Raw genomic sequence first — 17,319 nt, forward strand, 5'->3', positions numbered from 1 at the left:
TCTCACTGTCGATACGTCTTCTTCCACGCTAGACATAAGCCAGTTGTTTATTCAAGAGTGGTGACTTGCTTGGTGGGTGGTAACGCGCACGCGTTGTCACACCAGTTGAACAACGATATGCAAAAACAATGCATTTCCAAAGCAAAACAACTGGTACCTCTTACTGGCCCATAAGCACGGACCCGCATTGGGACTAGCGTATCCCCGCCTCACCGTCCGAACTCAGCCATCCGCATCACAAATTGCCCCCTAGCCAACATAGACGCGTTTCTGACCACAACGATCATCTAATAAGATCAGGTAGAGTGGCCGAGTGGTAAAGGCGACAGATTTAGGTTTACATAAGCAGCCTCTCTGTTGGGAAACCGCGCGAGTTCGAATCTCGTCTCTATCATAATATTCTTTTGCCTTTTTGACATCTCAGCATATTACTCCCGACAGCAAAGCCATGTGGCCATTTCAACAACTGCGAGTCGGTTAGGATGAGACGTGAAACTGTCTATCGTCTCAGTGGTCACTGTCATATTGTTGCTCGCGCAAATCCCAGCAGATGAGTGCATGTCATACTTGGCTACTATAATGCATCAAGGTATCTACTCTGCAGTAAGTGCCAGCAACTCTTTCAGGTGTTCGCAACCTGGAGTTGCCCAAGAAGACGAAAGACTGGACTCCTCGTAGACGCGCCCCGTCGCTGCTTCGCGGCTTTTGTCGTAATATTGTCAGCTAAAGAGGCAACGCTTTCGTCTCTATCGTGGTAGGCATGCTGGTACGGCATGTTTGTTCCCAGCGAGGAAAAGCTACCGTCAGTGTAATTGCACGTAATTGCAAGAATGAAGTTGCCCATAGAGCCAATCCAGTCTCAGGACAGAAAATCTTACTCGGTGTACCTTGGTGATCCTCAATAGCCTCTCTCGACTCGATGGCTTACATTAGCTCGCAGCCTTCTCAGACAACAGTGCCTCCAGGCAATTCTTTTGCTCTTCTTCGAGTTCCTGGGTACATCCGGAGACGCTCGCATATGGTGTCTGCCTAATTCCGCATCAACATCCCACCACAAACAAAGGGTGCCTCTGCAAGAGGTTCCATGTTGCTGGGCATCTTCAAATAAATTATTTAGAGAATACATTTATAGAACCGATTAGACAGACTAGTTATAGTAATAGTGATAGCGATAGAGGTAGGGCGAAGGCAGTGCTAGAGGAAGCTGTAGTGGTAGTCATTGAAATAGAGGCTTGAGATGTGTTGACATATGGGCAATCCCATTGCATACTTCGAAGGAAACAACTGTTATGCTTGGAGGTAGACTGAACGTCAACTCAAAGATTAAACAAGCTAGTGTACGTCTGTGAGTCATGGCCACGGACTTTTAACAGTAAGCATCAGCTTCAGAAGCTCGAGGTTGCGAACGTGTGACATGGATGCCGTCGTGGCGTAATCACAGTGATGTATATAGCGAGAAGAACCTGCCCTTCGAGGATCTGCAAAGCAGTGGACCTCGATAACTGATACCTTCAATTACAGAACCTTTGTGGCTGAGAGAGAACTCTAACAATGCCCCGGCGACAGACCACCCTTCTCCAGCCAACTTCATGATCAGAGGCGATTCCTCCGAGCTCATGATACGAGGTATGCCCATTGCAATTACCACATCTTGCAAAGCTGAATCCTATCTAGGCCAATCCCGATGGCCAGTGAAGCCGATCAAGCATACTAGCACCAGTGTCTCTATTCTAATCCAAGTTCCCTTATCCCTCATGATCCATGGAGACTGACGCCAACGACTCTTATTGGTATAGGACAAGCTCCATCTTGAGCTTGTGCTGAAGCTTAGACTTGGGTAGTATAGCACACCTCAAACCAAAGTGCGAATACATCTGCATTATTCAGTCTTCACATCATACTCCCCGAGTATTCAACAACTCACATTGGAGTATACTCATCTCATGAACCCTCTCTCTTTTGTTCCTCGGGCTGTCACGGCCCTAGACGGCTCTCATCCGATCCCACATAGGCATCCAAGACGGAACAGCTCTAAACAAGCACCGTCCGTTGTAGTCGATGGCCGAGCGGTACGATTCTATCGTATGTTGGCTCACGGTCCTACATAATGCCATGGATAGCTTGTTTTTTTTTTTCCTACAGGGGCTAAGGGTTCGAGTCGAATTCCGTCGTCTTTTTTTCTCTCTTCTTTTTCTCTCCCATGATTCCGCAACCATCTGACCCTACTTGCCGCGCACCGAAAATTGTGGCACTGAAATTTCTTACCTGATGCTCTCTGTTATCAAAGATTCACGCGGTTGGATTTACGTCAACAGTGGTATGGTTCACAGTGTCAGATCCATACGCGCAGACACCGGCGCGATAGTATATAGATGCATTGATGGCTGCGATCTCTTGCTGGCAGCAATGACTTAGAGGCCTTTTGTCCCTTCTCTTGTTGGTGTAATTCTTGACGCGATCCCGACGCCAGTCTGGTCGGAGATGCAAGAAACTTCGCGTCTACCCATGTTCTGGTTCAATCTATCCCCAATTTTCTTCTTTGCATCACCCTCCAGTCTTTGAGTACACCGCTCGTATCAAACGAGGCTCTTCTCAGGATGACGGGTGAGGTGTGTTATGAATTTTGTAGCAGTAGGGGCAAGTCGGAGCAGGTAGCCCTCAGCAGGAACCATACATCAGCACCCATAATGTCCATGAACCAACTTCCAAACAACTTCCAGCTACCCATCACCGGATCGATGGAGTTCTTCCCTATTTCCCAGTCGCATATATAGGCATATCGAAGAGACATGCTTCATCGGACGACATCGGATATTGCCGGCCGTACGTATTCGCCAGCGCACCTCGTGGATACCCACCCAAGATGATTGACGCAAGAAAAGAATCACAGGATGCGTCAAAAATTTTCAAGGCTTCAAAAACTTTTCAATAACCCGTCTATGCATAGGTATCATCATCATGTACTTCTTTTTATCAATCCCTACCCGCCCACATTCCCTTCACTAGAATCCAAATACGTCATGCCATTCATCTGGTTTCCCCTCCTCGTGCACCACGTCCTATGAGCTCTTGCCCATGTTGGCGTCCAAAAGTTTGTCAAGATCAGCCATCTTCTTGGCCGCCTCCCTCTCCTCAGCCTCCTTGGCAGCCTCCTCCTCGTAGCCCTCGACCTTCATGTCATTCAGTCCAAGCTCCTCCTCCTCTTCGTGTGTACGATCGTAGTACTCGCGCTGGATAGATGGGTCAGGCGCGGGAGGGTCGACGAGCGGCTGGACGAAACTGCTAGCGAGGGGATCGGTGAGAATGACGGTGAACTCGCGAGTGCCGCCGATGGCTTCGTCGAGACCGTCAAAGAAGGCGGTCCACTTGGACTTCTCCGCAGGGTCGAGAGAGTCGCCACCGGATCCACCGTCGGCTTGGAAAATCTGGCTCTTGAGGTCGTCGCGGACCTGGGTCAGGAGACCCTCGATGGTGGTGAAGCGACCGCCGAGAGTGCCTGGGTTGACTGATAGGTTGAGCTCCGGGCACTCGAGCGCGCAGGTCTCAGACTTGAGGATATCGCGGGCAAGATCAATCTGGCCATTGACCTTGATGATGATCTTTTCTCCCTTTTCGGGGATCTCACCACCGGTCTTAACGTCGTTGGAGCGGTAGCCGCACTCGTCGCAGACGGTCGACATGAGGACGACCTGCTTGAAGTGGGGAATGTCAACCATCTTCATGTGTGTTGTGCATGAGTGCATGCAACCCGGACAGCTGGCGGGGAAACTATAAACTTCGTTGGGGATGATGTCGCCCTCGGCGGTCAAGCCCGGGTTGGCGGCGGCGGCCAGCTCGTCGGCCTGTGCGGCGGAGATGCCCAGAGCCTCGTTCTGCTCGGCGCTGCGGAGGTATTCGTGCTTCTCCCACTTGCCAACACCGTCCTTCAAATCGGGTGTGATGAAGGAGTTGCCGGCGGGGTCGTCGACGGTGACGCGGAAGGGGAAAGAGCTGCCATCGAGCATGGCGCGGCCCTTTTCGATGATCTCGGCAATTTTGGGGTAGACTTCGGGCATCTGCTCCTTGCGCGCTTCCTGTCCAAAGTCGAGATCGTTGATGATTGTGCTGAGGAGACCCTCCACATTTGTAAGCTGACCCTTGCCGGCGGGCACCTCGAGGTCGAGCTCGATGAACTTGACGGTCGCCGTGTCGGACTTGACAACCTGGCGCGCAAAGTCCTCCATAGCGGTCAGGCGGAGTTCGTAATGTGTGCCCTTGGGCTGGATGGAGCCTGCAGGCTGGACTTCGCTGTTGGCGAAGCCGCACTCTTCGCAGGCAAATGACATGATGATGATTTCGCGGAAGTAGGGAATCGAGGTCAGGAGCAGTCTGGTGTTTCCCTAAACGCTAAGTTAGTAAGACAAGCAAACGGTTGGGAGGCGGCGCATGCTCACATTCTTTCCGCAGTTCATGCAGAGAGACTCAATCTCCTCGACAACCTTCTGGTCATCGCCGCCATCGACCTTGGAGCCGATGGCCTCGAAGAACTCGTTGGGCGTCGTCTTGGAATCGGGGGCGGCCATGGCGAATGACTTGTTGTTGGTAGGTGTTTCTTGTGAACTGTCGTACTTCCTCTTCATTGCGCAACGACGTGGCCTCGTTGTCGGGTTTTTGTTATCGGAGTCGCGGGGGATCCAAGGTTGACTCGGTGGGATGGCGATGGCGGGGTCTTGAAATTTTTGGAGGGGCAATCGCAGCTGCAGGCCCTGCAGGCCGGGCACCGATGTGTGTCATTGAGCGGGTCCCCAGGTTCCTCCCAAGGCAGGAAACCTTCGAGAATATTCCCGAGGATAGCCCGCCCACTCGCTGGTTTGTCATGGCCGCCACCGATAGAGAACCGCGGAGCTGGACGCCGTATCTTAGCTAAGAGGCCGGGAGGTCTTGAGCTTGAGGAAGCGCATGCTAGACAGAGCCTTGATCAGCCCAGTCGTCCAAAGTCAGCAAGACTAAGATTCCTGGCCCCCAAGGACGAGGTCTTGGCTTGGCTCAGAAGAGCCTGCAATCCGGCCTTGCGGTTTTTCGCACGCTTCTTGCTGCTGGAGTTGGACGTGGCCGGTTTAGCTGCCTCGGCCACGGTGGCTTGTTGCGTCTTTGCCGCCGACCGTTGCTCAATTTTGGCCCGGCGTCTCATGGCCGGTGGCGGCGAAGGGAACGAAATCTTGGTGGTGCTGCTGCACTTTCCACAGCTGAAAAGCTTTCGCGTGCCAGACTGCGGCTGGTGTTCGAGCTTCGTCTTTGATGCTTGAGTCTTGACACTGCGTCTCTTCCTCTTCAGCGCCTTTTCGGTCTCGAGCTTGAGCGTAGTGCCCTGACCGGGAACCATGATGTGACCGCAGGCGCCGCAGACGTGTTGTCGTTGAACGTCGTTTTGATCTACGTCGTTGATGAACATGAGCTCGTTGTGATGGCTCATTAGGTACGCTGAGGTCTCGGGGGCCGACGCCCTAAGGAGATGAGCTGCATCATTAAGATAGCTCAAATGTGCTGGCAGAGTTGATGCGTCCATCCTCTTCTTTGGCTTTTCGAGAGTTTCCTTTGGAAGGAAATTGAAGGTGGCGATGTGAAGACAGAGTGAGTGAGTGAGTGAGTGAGTTCTAACCTATACGCTGATTCTGGTTTGTTTGGTTGGCGGCACCCCACTCCCAAGGCATTTACTCCTAGCGGTCCTCAAGGTGGCAGCCGTTGTGACCCCTGTAAAGTACACCAACAGAGTCGCAAGAAAAGAGATTTTGGTCGCATTCTGCTCTCAGTGAAGGATAACACGATCTTCGATGTTCAAGGGTTTACACACTTCGCTTCTAGTATTTTCCAACCATAAATCATAGCTATGATGACCGATCGGAGGGAGAAACCGCGACGTAAAAAACCCAAGCCTGAAAATCCAATATCCGCAGCCACCAGAGCCTGGCTCATCTCACTACCCTCTCAAACTCAACCATGGCAAAGCCAAGACGAGCTCGAGATTCTCCTCAACCAGCACACACCTAAACGGTTCACAGTCTACGAGCCTATGCTGTTACTTCCCAGCGGAAGTTTCAACAAGGGCTCATGGCCAAGCATCCTCAACCACCAAGACATTCGCGAGGATGAGATCCATCGCCTGTGGGAGGCAATCCTTAGAGATGTTTCCAAGACCGGCTCAACCACCCTGACGCATCTCGCCGTCAACGAAGGGATTCCTCTACAGAAAGACACAGACTCGGAGAGTCTAGCTGTCGAAGAGAGCGAGAACATCCTGCGAACACCAAGCGGGCTCAAGATCCTCCATGGCGACTTTGGCCCCTCCAATAACCCCGCCAACCCCTCGCCCCAAGATTTCGAGGGAGCTTTTTGGGTGTCAACTAAGCAGAACGGCATACATCAAACATGGGCTCCGCGATGGACCATGTTCAGCCGGGGTAACATCAAAGAGAAGACGCGCCTCCTCGACTTTCACAGTCAAGCCGGCCCAGATACCACGTTCCCTCGCCATCAAGAACCAGCATCTGCTCTCAAGAACTATTGGGCAGTAGATATGTACGCAGGCATCGGCTACTTCACCTTCTCCTACGCCAAGCTCGGACTGAAGCTTCTCTGCTGGGAACTCAACCCATGGAGCGTCGAAGCACTCCGTCGCGGTGCCGTGGCCAACGGCTGGCGAGTCAAAGTCATCCAAGGAAAAGACCTACCGCTACCAGCGGCACAACTCCTCACAGGCGACGAGCAAATCACAATCTTCCTCCAGGACAACCAGCAGGCCGGCCTTAGGATAGCAGACATGCGAGCGTTGGGCACGGTAGTCGACATCCTCCACGTCAACGGCGGTCTTCTCCCCACCAGCGAGCCTACATGGCGGCCGTCGTGGGATATCACCGCGCCGTGCGAGAACGACTGTTGGCTCCATCTCCACGAAAATGTCGGCGTCCACGAGATTGAAGCGCGGCGCGCACAGATCCAACGCCTTTACGACGGCTGGGCGGAAACGACGAACGGCCGCGGGCGAGCCGCGACGGTCGAGCATGTCGAATTAGTCAAGACGTACGCGCCCGATGTATGGCACTGCGTCTTTGATGTACATATTACAAGATCTAGTAGTGTTACATGATCATTTCATGAATCTCTCTTTCTCGTCGACGTCGTCATAATCCTGTCCTGCCTTATATATCCATCAAACCCCCGTCATACTCGGTCTCGGCCCGGGCCCAGAGGATCTAAAGCGGCTATGACCGACGGAACTTTTGCGGAATATTCTCCTCCACGACGGCCATGTGGTCGAGCTGCTCTTGCCTGTCCTGCGCGTCCTCCATCGCCTCATGCTTCTTGAAATGTTCGATATCTTCGGGATGCGTCAGGTCTTCGAGCTTAGTGTTCTCGTCATGGTACCTAGATAGGATAAATTCCCGTCAGCTCCTCATTCTTCCCATCTATCCGTTGGGACCGCAGCGAATGACTTACTTCTCCCAGTGGTGAATCTCGTACTCGTACTCGTCGTCGCCGTGGTGTCCCGGACCCATGCCGACGTCAGGCAGCGTCTTGCCGCTGGCGATGAAGGCGTCCCACTCGGAGCGGTTGACGTTGCCGTCGTGGTTCGTGTCGAGCAGCTCCATGAGGTCGTGGAGGATGTCGAAGCGCTTTTCCTCGGAGACGTGGTGATTTGTTTCGTCAAAGAGGCCATATGTGCGGAGGATCTCGTCGCCTTGCCAGACGCCGTCGCTATTGTAGTCGTGCAGAGTGAAGAAGGAGGCCGAGTCCCAGCCTTCCATGTGGTGCTCCTCTACAGAGAAACGGAACGAAATGTCAGTCAGCCAACCCAGTCGCGTCTTTACTTTTTTCGGATATCTCTGGGATTCTGTCATGTTTGCATACCGGCCATGTGCTTCGTCATCCAATCGGCGTTCTCGTCGACTATGGGTTTCTGGCTGTGGTCGCCGCCGCCGTGGGCGAGCGCGCGACTGGCGAGTGCCAGAGCAGCGAGGTACACGGTGTGCATTGTGGGTATTATTGCCGGAGGTGCTTGTCGGATTGGGGGCTGCTTTCCGTATTTTTGAGATGGGAGTCGCAAGTTTGCTGATCGTTGACGACACGTGTAACAATTGCAGACAAAAGGTCAGACACTCTTGAATGAGGTACACAATGGGAGCTAGGCGCCGATGAAGTTGAACAAAGAGCCACAAAGCTTTTGGGCAGATCGATGGGTACGGTATCTAAGTACCTAACTTAAACCAAGGTTCAATAAGAAAAAGGCTGAAAAAAAGCTAGGCCAAGGGGGGAACTTTGCGGTGTCGGATTGCTAAGGAGAACACGGTGGACTGGAATGGGGAATGGAGAACCAGGAACGGGGGAATGGGAATATTCACAGGAACAGGTGGCGTTCCGCCATGGCCAATTCAGGGGATTGCCTTCGGAGCCTCACACACTCCCACACTTCCGTCCCTTAGCCTTTAGGGAGCGGCAGACGCACAGATCGGCGATTGACAGGGGCCCGCTGGGCTTAAACATTCTAGACCCGGGGTCGCGGCGTGCCAATTAAGCTTGGGTGCCTCGGTGACGCAACAAACCCATTCTCAACACCACCTCAGCTCTCGAACCCTTTTTTTCTCTCCAGCTTGTCACCCGACGACGCGAAACACCAATCCCGACCTTGCCCACCAGCATAGGAAGCAAAGAAAAAACGTAGCGAACACCAATTGAGCCAGCCGCGCACACAGCAACGTGCCAAGAGTCTGAGGGCTGATATTCAGCTCCTACGCGCCTCGACGCGTCTTGCGCCAAAAGTTCTTCAACCCTCACAATGAATCGATCCATAGAGCAAACACTTCTCTCGCTGATGCCGACCCACGGCTCAGCTCTGCCACCGTCGCTAGTAGAGCTTGCAGGTTCTCTGCTAGCACAATCACGGCACCGAGCAAGCACATTGAAAGCAGACGAGGAAATTGGGCGGTTATACGCATGCGCTCACATCGCCTGCGACAGGTAAGCTCACATCCAAGCGCAACCCCCTTCTGCTCGACGGAGATACTAACACACGCACTCTCTCAGACTCAAAATCACACTAGATCTCCCCCCAATCGAACCACGACCGCCAATTCCCCCTCGAATCTACAAGCGCCTCTACAGCCACCTCGACAACATCCTCCCCAACACGGCCCTCAATCGCACCCCAGGCAAGAACGGCACCCCGCGCAATAGGCAACGCCACGGCGTCGACTCCCCCGTCAGGACACCGCACCGCCCGACCCCGACAAAAGACAGATCCCTCTCGCAGTTTCGAACTGGCGGTAACCCGGCGGCAAACGGCAGCGTACCCAACACCCCGACGAAATCCACAGGGAAAGTCGCCTACCCGTCCGACAAGTCGGGCCTCCACTTTTGGATCCAGCCGACGATCCGCCTCATGTGCAGGGAAACCAACCAGAAGCACCTGGCGCCGACGATGCTCGCCGGCATGGAGTACGTTGTCGTCCCGGGAGGGCTGCGGACGCGCGACGCCTGGGTGCGGGAGAACCTGGCCGCGCTGTGCGGCGCCGTGTATTTCTTTGTGGTGCAGCAGGTCCGGAAGCTGGCGACAGGGGAGGATGTGGACCGGGAGAATTATGTCCCTGCGCGGAAGCAGGTGCTAGAGCTTTTGGCCAAGGCGAGAGAGGAGGTTGATAAGCGCGGGTTGGACGAGGACGAGGCGTGGGAGGGGTGGGCGCCGGTGAAGAGCAAGGAGTTTGATGCTGCGGTAAAGGAGGTCTCGGAACGGGGTTGGTTGGATGCGGATTGGTATCGCAGTCTGGGGGATGTGATTGAAGCGGGCCATGTGATTGCTGATAGCCATGGTCGGGGAGGGGAGAATGCGGGTGCGTACAAGGCGCCTGTACGCGGGGCAGACACGATGTTTCTGGAGCGGTATGACTTTTTGAGCGAGAAGAAGCGCAGGGACTATAGGATATGGAAGGAGAGTATCCTTAGGAGGATAGACTTGATGGAGAAGGAAGATGGTGACGCCATGGAAGTAGATGGCTAGGGAGGATGAAATGGATAGCAAACACCATGACGAAGATCCAAGAGGAACAATTAGATGGGAGGGCATTTACCATGAAGATGCTGTTGTTGTAAAGGGGGTCAACCCCCCCCCCTGGGGGCAAAGGGGGCCGGACCCGCGCCGGCAGGGTGGTGATAAGCGGGGCCGGTCTGCCGGAAGAGCCGACGGCAAGCCGGACAGTTGGCGCTCGAAAGAGAATGTTATCTAGCTTCAACGATCATAACACTTTTCTCTTAAGGGCGTGGCTTTCCAGAAGTTCACGCAACTTTCTCCCGAGACATCCAAGTTTCTTGATGGTAGCGCGAAGTACAGAGTGGAAAGTTCAAATTCTATAAGCGACATACGCATGCTACTCCTTTTTCAAATCATCATCATAATAAACAACCCCCCTTTCTCTCCGGGCCAAGAATCACTGATCATCCTCAAGCCCGACCATCTTCAAACTCTCAACCCACAACCTCTTCTCCGCCTCGGGATCAAACGCCGCCGGCGCGTATCCCGGAGCAAGCATCCCAGCATCGGGCTTCATCGCCTCCGCCTCGGCACAATCCTCGAGGTACTTGCCGCCCTTGCCCTCCCACTCCTTGGCAACGGCGGCCCAGACGGAGGTGGCGGCGCCCTGCGCGGGGCTCTTCATGACCTTGTGCACGGCCGGGTCCTTGATCATCTCGGTGATCTCGGGCTGGTGGCGCTGGAGGGGCGTCTCGATGCCGCCGGGCATGAGGCTGAGGGCGTGGAGGCCGCGGGCGCCGTAGCGGCGGTCGAGCTCGTTGGCGAAGAGGATGTTTGCGAGCTTGGCTTGGCCGTAGCCCGCCCAGGGGTGGTACTCTACCGTGTGGTCAAAGTTGAAGTCCTCGAATTGGATGCGGCCGCCGCGGTGGCCTGAGGAGGAGACGGAGATGACGCGGGAGTTGAAGGTTGGCGTGGATGAGGCGAGGAGGGTTGGTTTCAGGAGCTGGAAGAGGAGGAAGTGGCCTGGAGGGGTTCGTGTTAGTGGCCTGGAAGTCTTCTTGATAGTCTTGTCTGTGTATTGAAGTGCTTACCGAGGTGGTTTGTGCCGAATTGGGTCTCGAATCCATCTACCGTCTTTCCCTTGGGGCAGGCCATGACTCCTGTTCGTCACATTAGCTTACGTTGAGACCCTTTTCACCACTCCCTCCAAAGTATCACATACCAGCATTGTTCACAATGACATTCAACTTGTCCGACTTCGCCAAGAACGCCTTGGCGCCCTCTCTCACGCTCTCGAGAGATCCGAGGTCCAACTTGATGACCTCGACCTTGCCGGGCTTGCCATCCGAGAGAATATCCTTGGCGACCTCCTCGCCCTTGGCAACGTCACGGACGGTGATGTAGACGTCGGCGCCGGCGACGTGGAAGGCTCTAGCGGTTTCCGGGCCGAGGCCGCCGGGGGAGCAGCCGGTGACGATGACGACCTTATCGGTCCATTTTCCGACGAGGCCTTGGTCTTCAACAACTTGGACTCCCGTGGGGCGGCTGTCGTTGGGGCCTGAAGTAGCATTGTGTTGTTCAGCGTAGGGTGCGAGGATGGACATGGTTGCTTTTTCGAGAGAAGGGGGTTTTTGTGTGATCTGTAGCTGCGGACTTATACGTCTTCTTCGTGATTATGAAGTTTGGTTGTTTTTGGAGATTATGAATCTTCCGGGTGCTATTGTTAACCTGATTGATGGTGATGATGATTGCAATTCGAGATGATGGGAGGTTTCGTCCAGTATTTATTTACTTCGTCATGTCCCATGGCTTGAAGTTAGTTACATGACGATGTCTCGTGGGGATGCGGCCGACGCGGCCGCACTGACCGCATGGGATGTGGAATGTCTGGAGCTAATGACCTTAAAGCCGCTTTTGCTAAGGGGAATTTCTGGATTTTAGAATTAAAGTTTAGTGGCATCGATGCCATCCCACCTTCTTTCAAGTTCCCAGTGGGATTGCCATTGATGCACCAGAAGTAGTTGTAGATTTTGTCTCCTGGAGAACGAGAGATTCATCGTGGCTCTTTCCTCACAATTTGGGAATAGTAGCATTGTTGAGCACCTCCCATGCGGTTTTATCTAGTCGATACTTCCTAGCTCCCTATTTTCTAAGCCTGATATCCATACTCAACGTTCCGTCGTTAACGGCCAAGCATTTCAACAGCTAGGCTCTGTCAACTTGGCTGCAAGTTTCTAACGGACAGTCGTGCGGACATAGGTCCGCATTACATAACACCCCGCGAGCCCGCAAATGTGGGCATCATTGCAGGATGCGGACAGAATTAACACCGACGCGGGATTGAAGTTGACTCAAGTAAGGTACGAATACGTAATCAAGCCGGAAATAGGCGATAAGATGGCGGTGACTGGTTGCCTTATGTAAGATACATGTGAGGGAGACCAACCGTAATTCAAGCACGTGATGGCGGGATTGAGGTCTCGGGGCGGATGGCTCGTGCATCTCAACCCACACCTGCCTGAGAAGCACCAAGCACCTCATCACGAGCAAAATAACCTCGTCCGTCCCATGTCCAGACCCAAGATGACGCGCCGAAAGCCTGTGCCGCAGATTCAGTCTGATGATTAATAAGGTGTTCTGACAACCCGGGCCTGAGGTCCGGGACAGAGTCAGTAAGTCAGGTCTCGAAGCTCGAAACTCGGATCGATGCCGAGGGCCTGTCTCGTCTGTGATTGGAACCCGGGGGTGGGCGGGCAGCTTTTGGGAAGCTCACCCCTGCTCTCCGCTCTTATGGACCCTACACCTTTTGAGGCTGTTCGTAAGTCTGGGGTGCCCAGGGCTGTGCAGGGCATGGCGAAGCTTCAGTGCCCCCAAATTTCCAGGGACCATGGAGCCATACCCAAGGTAGCCTTCTAGGGTGGGTGAGCTGAGAAGCTTTCCGGATAATACGGATAGAAGAAGATGATGAATAGCTTATTTGGGCAGACTGAAATTTTCGTGCCTAAACCTGAAGAGATCGTTAGCGAGATGAAGCTAAGGCAGATAAACACTGGTGATCCGAAAATAGAGCACGATGGGCAAGAAATGTCGACCAGATTCTGTCGCTGTTCATGACATGCGAGTCGCGTCATAAAAGGGTTGAAACACCACCGCGGCTGTTAATCTCCACGTTGATACAAGTGCTAACTCGAATCGTGACACTGTCTGCCAGGAAGAACTTTGGAAAGTTGACAAGAGAAAGTTCTTCTCTCGATGAATAGAAGACGAAATGCGAGTGTTCAGATGTAAAATTGTGAGTTGGTGAATAAGACACCAGGGACGATGGTATACAGCATTGAGTTGGTCAACGTTGTAGATGTTCGAGGTAGGATTCTCCTTTTCCCAGACATGGGAGAATACAAAATTCGATACCCAATGCACTTGCAATGGCCACGGTCTGAATCCCACGCACCTGGTAGTAGGTATGGATACAGGAAGTCGCCATCTGCTTCCCACTTTCCACGTTCTGTCCTTCGCTCCGACACAGATAACTGCCAAGGCTCTTCCATCCTCTCAGGTTGTCAGGGTAGAGCTAGAACTTACACCAGACACTGCAATCGTGTTGGAGGCATTCCCCGCACCTTTCCATTGCGCCAATCGTCCCAGCCATCGTTCCCTGGCCCTTGACCCCCTGCCCCGTCCAGGCTTCCAAGTACTCCCCTTAAGTCTACTTACTTGTGAGTACCTAATCCTGGTCCTGGCCGCTAAATCTGAGTCGAATCAAAACATATGATCCAGAAAGCTTCGTTGGAAGACGCGATGTTGGCTCCCGTTCCCTCCGCCGTTGGATACCTGTTGGTCAAGGAACCGATCCAAACCAAAACATCTTCCCAGATTCCCGCTCAGACACCGTTATCCGACACGCAAGCCATCACGACGACTGGCCCTCAAACTTGGACACAAGGCTCTGTCTCTCAATCCCCATACTCCCACAGACACACTCATCTCAAGTGTGGCTCAAAGGAAGAGGCAGTACCACACAGAAGCCCCAAAGTACACTCCTTGTACCGATCCTCTCATCTCTCTGCTGCTCCCCCCTGGTAGACAACCCACAGCTCAGCGGCTGAGCAGCAGACTGCCCAATCACTACAAACATCAACACACCGGGGGAGAGTGAAGCGAATCCCACACAGAGCGCAAACTGCCGCCTTCGGAGCCTGATCCATTGCAGTGCAAAGCTCAGCATAGCAGTCAGTTAGTACTGTACGAATACCGGCAGGGGACTTGCCATCTTACACCCATCTCGACGTGCATTTGTGCACATGGAAAGTTGAGTGTACTTCCTAAATAACTCTCACACTTCGAGGAAGAGACGAACAACGAAGGGAAGAAAGGAAGAAAGGGCACGAGACAACGAGACAGCGGAAACAACGGCGGATCAGCAAAACGAAGTTGGCATAGACAGACCAAGGGCCGTGTGCAGTGCCCATCTCTACCCGCATACCCCCCCGCCACATCGGGCCCCTCTACCAACAACCAGCCTCCAGGTCTACTACGTTTGTACGGATCCAACACGTCTGAGTACAGATACCTTACTTCGAGAAAGCCGTGGTCTCTTCTCCCTCCACCCTCAACTCGCTAAGCTCAGTGTGCCACTTGTACGACTCCATTCGCAATCCACCACTCATCCCAGAGCTTCCCTGGCCCGATTTGACCGAGCGAGCCTCGTGTGCTGCTGCTGCTACCATTACGACCGCTGCTGCTGCTGCTTATGCTTGCCTTGGGAAAATCGATGCAGAAGCGAGAATAAGCTGCATCAGCCCAGCTGCACCCACTCAGAACCTAGGTACCCTGTTTAGCTGCTTCACCTTGCTGAGGTACACAAGTCGCGCGACCTTGTGGCTTGGGCTGAGAGGTCTTGTTTCTGCTGGTCACTGCTCTCGATTCCTCTTCTCCTCCACCCCCAATTCCGCACTCTCTCCAACAACCGCCCGCCGGTCACATCTCCAGACTCCGGAACAGGGCGCCGCTTTCTCCAACCCCTCCGACCTAACTTTGCGCCAACTCCCATCAACGCCCATCTCGACGCTGGAACGCCCCATTACTAGCAGTACTCCCCACAGCGCCCGACCCGACGAAGCCAAACCTCAGGCTACCGGCCAACTGCGATCCGTTCATGTAATGCCGCCGCTTGGCCTTGCGCTCTGCTCTTGCTGTTGCACGTCCCCGATAGCTTGGACTCAACTGTCTGGACCCCACACCCACCAGGCGGCAACGCGCGCAGCGCCTAGGAAGCACGACTGCCGCCCACCGACACATATGAGAACCTCACCTCTGTCATCTGCCCATCGCCCTTACCACTTCCACGCCGACGAGAGACACATCCTGGATACTCTGGCGATCCAGCCAGTATGGCCGCCTTCGTGAGGGTTTCTGGTCCGCCCAACAGCAGCTTTCTGGTCGGCTACCCGGGCATTTCTGCGACGCTAGTACGTTGGACCCTCTGTGATGACGTCGGGGAGGCTGATGTAGTCAAACCACCCTTTGCGCGCCGTTTGCTGACATGTTTTCTTACTCGCAATATAGCCCCGAATCGAAGGCAAAGTCGAGATCCGTCCATCACAGGGCTATTCCATGCCCGTTTCCGTTTCGCTAGTGCGCATTTGCCTACAACGGAGAGAAACGATACACCCCGCCGCCGAGAATGTTGCGAAGAGGCACCTGGGAACCCCGAGAAGGGAAACGACGGACGTAGTCGGCAAAGAGCTGCTGCTATTTAGATGCCAATCAGGAAAGGACGCTGAGAGCGTCATTGCGATGGATCTACCGTTCGTCCTGTTCATCCCGTTTGGAAGAGGTGGCGAAGAAACGAATCGACGAATACCCCCGGCATCATTACAACTCCCCAGCCGAACGGCCGAAACGTACTACGAGCTTGTTGTTACCGTGCAACAAGGACACACCCTCCAGAATAAATACTCCTTTCCTATACCACTACAGAGATACGACACCTTATCGACCTTTGGCATGTACAACAAGCCAGAGTCGAGGCAAGTCAGCGACGCAAGCGTCGTCACACTGGGCATCTCGGTTCCCAAATGGAGCTACGGCCCGCTTGACCCGATAACAGTATATATAAAACTAGTTCCCAATCCCGACTGGATGAAGAAAGCGTTGAAGGTCACGATACAGAAGATCACCGTCACCATCGAGGAGGAAATTACATACAACCCGGAAGGCGACGAGCCTACGAAGAAAATCAACAAAGTAGCCAAGAATACGCAGTTGGTCAATACGAAAATGCCCGAGGCTGGATACGCGACAAATTTGGGCTTGGTGTTTCCCTCCAAGGACTTGCGCGATCCGGACGGCATCATTCGCAGAGGGAAACCGGCGTTTCCGCTCTATGAAGTTACTTCATTCACCACGAGCTCAACCTTGTACAAGATTGAGTTTTACTTGACTGTCAAGGTACGTTGATCGGACTTTGCGATAACTTACCCATGCTCACAGACTTCACTAGGCGCAGCTAGGATCGACCAGAGATTTGACCGTCAGGCAGCCGCTGGTCATTTGCCCAATGGACCAGCAAGCGTGTAAAGAGGAAATGGACGCCATCGAACAGGCCGCAAAAGACGCCTCGCATGTCGATCCGAATAACCCTATGCTCCCTGCACGGGCGATTGTGTTAGCGAACGACCGAGAGTCTCTCAAGACATTGGGACTATGTCTGGTGGGAGGGCAGAAGAAACCGCTGATTGAATGAACGAACCGCCGGGATCGTACGGAGTAATTGTATGAATTGCGTGGCGGAAATCTTGGCGCCGGGCTGCGGGGTACGAGACCAGCCAGTTGAGAGGGCTGGCGATCTACCCCGTAACAGTGAGCTTATATCTGATAGGGCTGGTTGGTTTGCATACTTGCTTCCACTTGCCAGTCTCAGATTTTGCAAAGCTGTGGCCCCGCGACAAGATCGACTGAGTCGGCGCAACTGTCGGAGTTGGAAGAAACCTCCTTAATGGATGGGGGGAGGGCAAAAACAAAGGAGACGTGATTGATGTGGTGACAACCGATTCTGCGCCATGCATACGTACCTGGATGGGGGGACACGAGTTTTGGGAGGAAACAAATACCCCTCAATGGTTGGGTTTTCTCATGTCACAACCAAAGGGCCTGCTGTCGGCGTTTAATACGGCCCCGCGGTAATTCGGCAGGACATGGCATCATCACGGCACGGCACGGCAAGGCGTTGACGGGGTCTTCCGGCTGAGGAAACACTTGAAAGAGCCGGTATATTCAGGCTCCTTGTGCATTTTGGCGAAGCACGTTTGGATGGATGTGAA

At 53.7% G+C, this 17,319-nt stretch overlaps 7 protein-coding genes and 1 non-coding gene across 8 annotated transcripts; 4 read left to right on the forward strand and 4 right to left on the reverse strand.

Moving 5' to 3' along the window:
• Positions 1-299: 299 nt before the first annotated feature.
• BDZ83DRAFT_t26 lies at positions 300-394 on the forward strand. The gene has a single exon. It is a non-coding gene; the product is annotated as a tRNA-Leu (tRNA).
• Positions 395-3,059: 2,665 nt separating this feature from the next.
• Positions 3,060-4,562, reverse strand: BDZ83DRAFT_715612 (ZPR1 zinc-finger domain-containing protein; the record flags this gene model as incomplete). Its single annotated transcript, XM_060511764.1, has 2 exons — positions 3,060-4,379; positions 4,434-4,562. 2 exons carry the CDS (start codon positions 4,560-4,562, stop codon positions 3,060-3,062), a joined length of 1,449 nt encoding a protein of 482 aa, XP_060370616.1.
• Positions 4,563-4,957: 395 nt separating this feature from the next.
• On the reverse strand, positions 4,958-5,452 carry BDZ83DRAFT_747341 (RNAse P Rpr2/Rpp21/SNM1 subunit domain-containing protein; the record flags this gene model as incomplete). The annotated part of the gene is made up of 1 exon (XM_060513421.1): positions 4,958-5,452. The coding sequence occupies one exon, from the start codon at positions 5,450-5,452 to the stop codon at positions 4,958-4,960; it is 495 nt and encodes a 164-aa protein (XP_060370617.1).
• Positions 5,453-5,706: 254 nt separating this feature from the next.
• BDZ83DRAFT_374861 (tRNA wybutosine-synthesizing protein) lies at positions 5,707-7,411 on the forward strand. Its single transcript, XM_060502674.1, has one exon. The coding sequence runs from the start codon at positions 5,867-5,869 to the stop codon at positions 7,121-7,123; it is 1,257 nt and encodes a 418-aa protein (XP_060370618.1). The 5' UTR covers positions 5,707-5,866; the 3' UTR covers positions 7,124-7,411.
• Positions 7,181-8,333, reverse strand: BDZ83DRAFT_374851 (uncharacterized protein). The gene is made up of 3 exons (XM_060502673.1): positions 7,885-8,333; positions 7,474-7,792; positions 7,181-7,401 (listed from the first exon to the last, which is right to left on the reverse strand). Exons 1-3 carry the CDS (start codon positions 8,006-8,008, stop codon positions 7,239-7,241), a joined length of 606 nt encoding a protein of 201 aa, XP_060370619.1. The 5' UTR covers positions 8,009-8,333; the 3' UTR covers positions 7,181-7,238.
• Positions 8,334-8,809: 476 nt separating this feature from the next.
• BDZ83DRAFT_566557 (origin recognition complex subunit 6) lies at positions 8,810-10,027 on the forward strand (the record flags this gene model as incomplete). The annotated part of the gene is made up of 2 exons (XM_060503860.1): positions 8,810-8,991; positions 9,058-10,027. 2 exons carry the CDS (start codon positions 8,810-8,812, stop codon positions 10,025-10,027), a joined length of 1,152 nt encoding a protein of 383 aa, XP_060370620.1.
• Positions 10,028-10,333: 306 nt separating this feature from the next.
• On the reverse strand, positions 10,334-11,881 carry BDZ83DRAFT_375008 (short-chain dehydrogenase). Its single transcript, XM_060502675.1, has 3 exons — positions 11,220-11,881; positions 11,089-11,157; positions 10,334-11,020 (listed from the first exon to the last, which is right to left on the reverse strand). The coding sequence occupies exons 1-3, from the start codon at positions 11,599-11,601 to the stop codon at positions 10,455-10,457; spliced, it is 1,017 nt and encodes a 338-aa protein (XP_060370621.1). The 5' UTR covers positions 11,602-11,881; the 3' UTR covers positions 10,334-10,454.
• Positions 11,882-15,387: 3,506 nt separating this feature from the next.
• Positions 15,388-16,742, forward strand: BDZ83DRAFT_566217 (arrestin; the record flags this gene model as incomplete). Its single annotated transcript, XM_060503835.1, has 3 exons — positions 15,388-15,465; positions 15,563-16,447; positions 16,500-16,742. 3 exons carry the CDS (start codon positions 15,388-15,390, stop codon positions 16,740-16,742), a joined length of 1,206 nt encoding a protein of 401 aa, XP_060370622.1.
• Positions 16,743-17,319: the final 577 nt, after the last annotated feature.

This window comes from Colletotrichum acutatum, assembly GCF_030867785.1.
Source record: "Colletotrichum acutatum strain CBS 112980 chromosome Unknown BDZ83scaffold_6, whole genome shotgun sequence".
Classification (NCBI taxonomy): domain Eukaryota; kingdom Fungi; phylum Ascomycota; class Sordariomycetes; order Glomerellales; family Glomerellaceae; genus Colletotrichum; species Colletotrichum acutatum.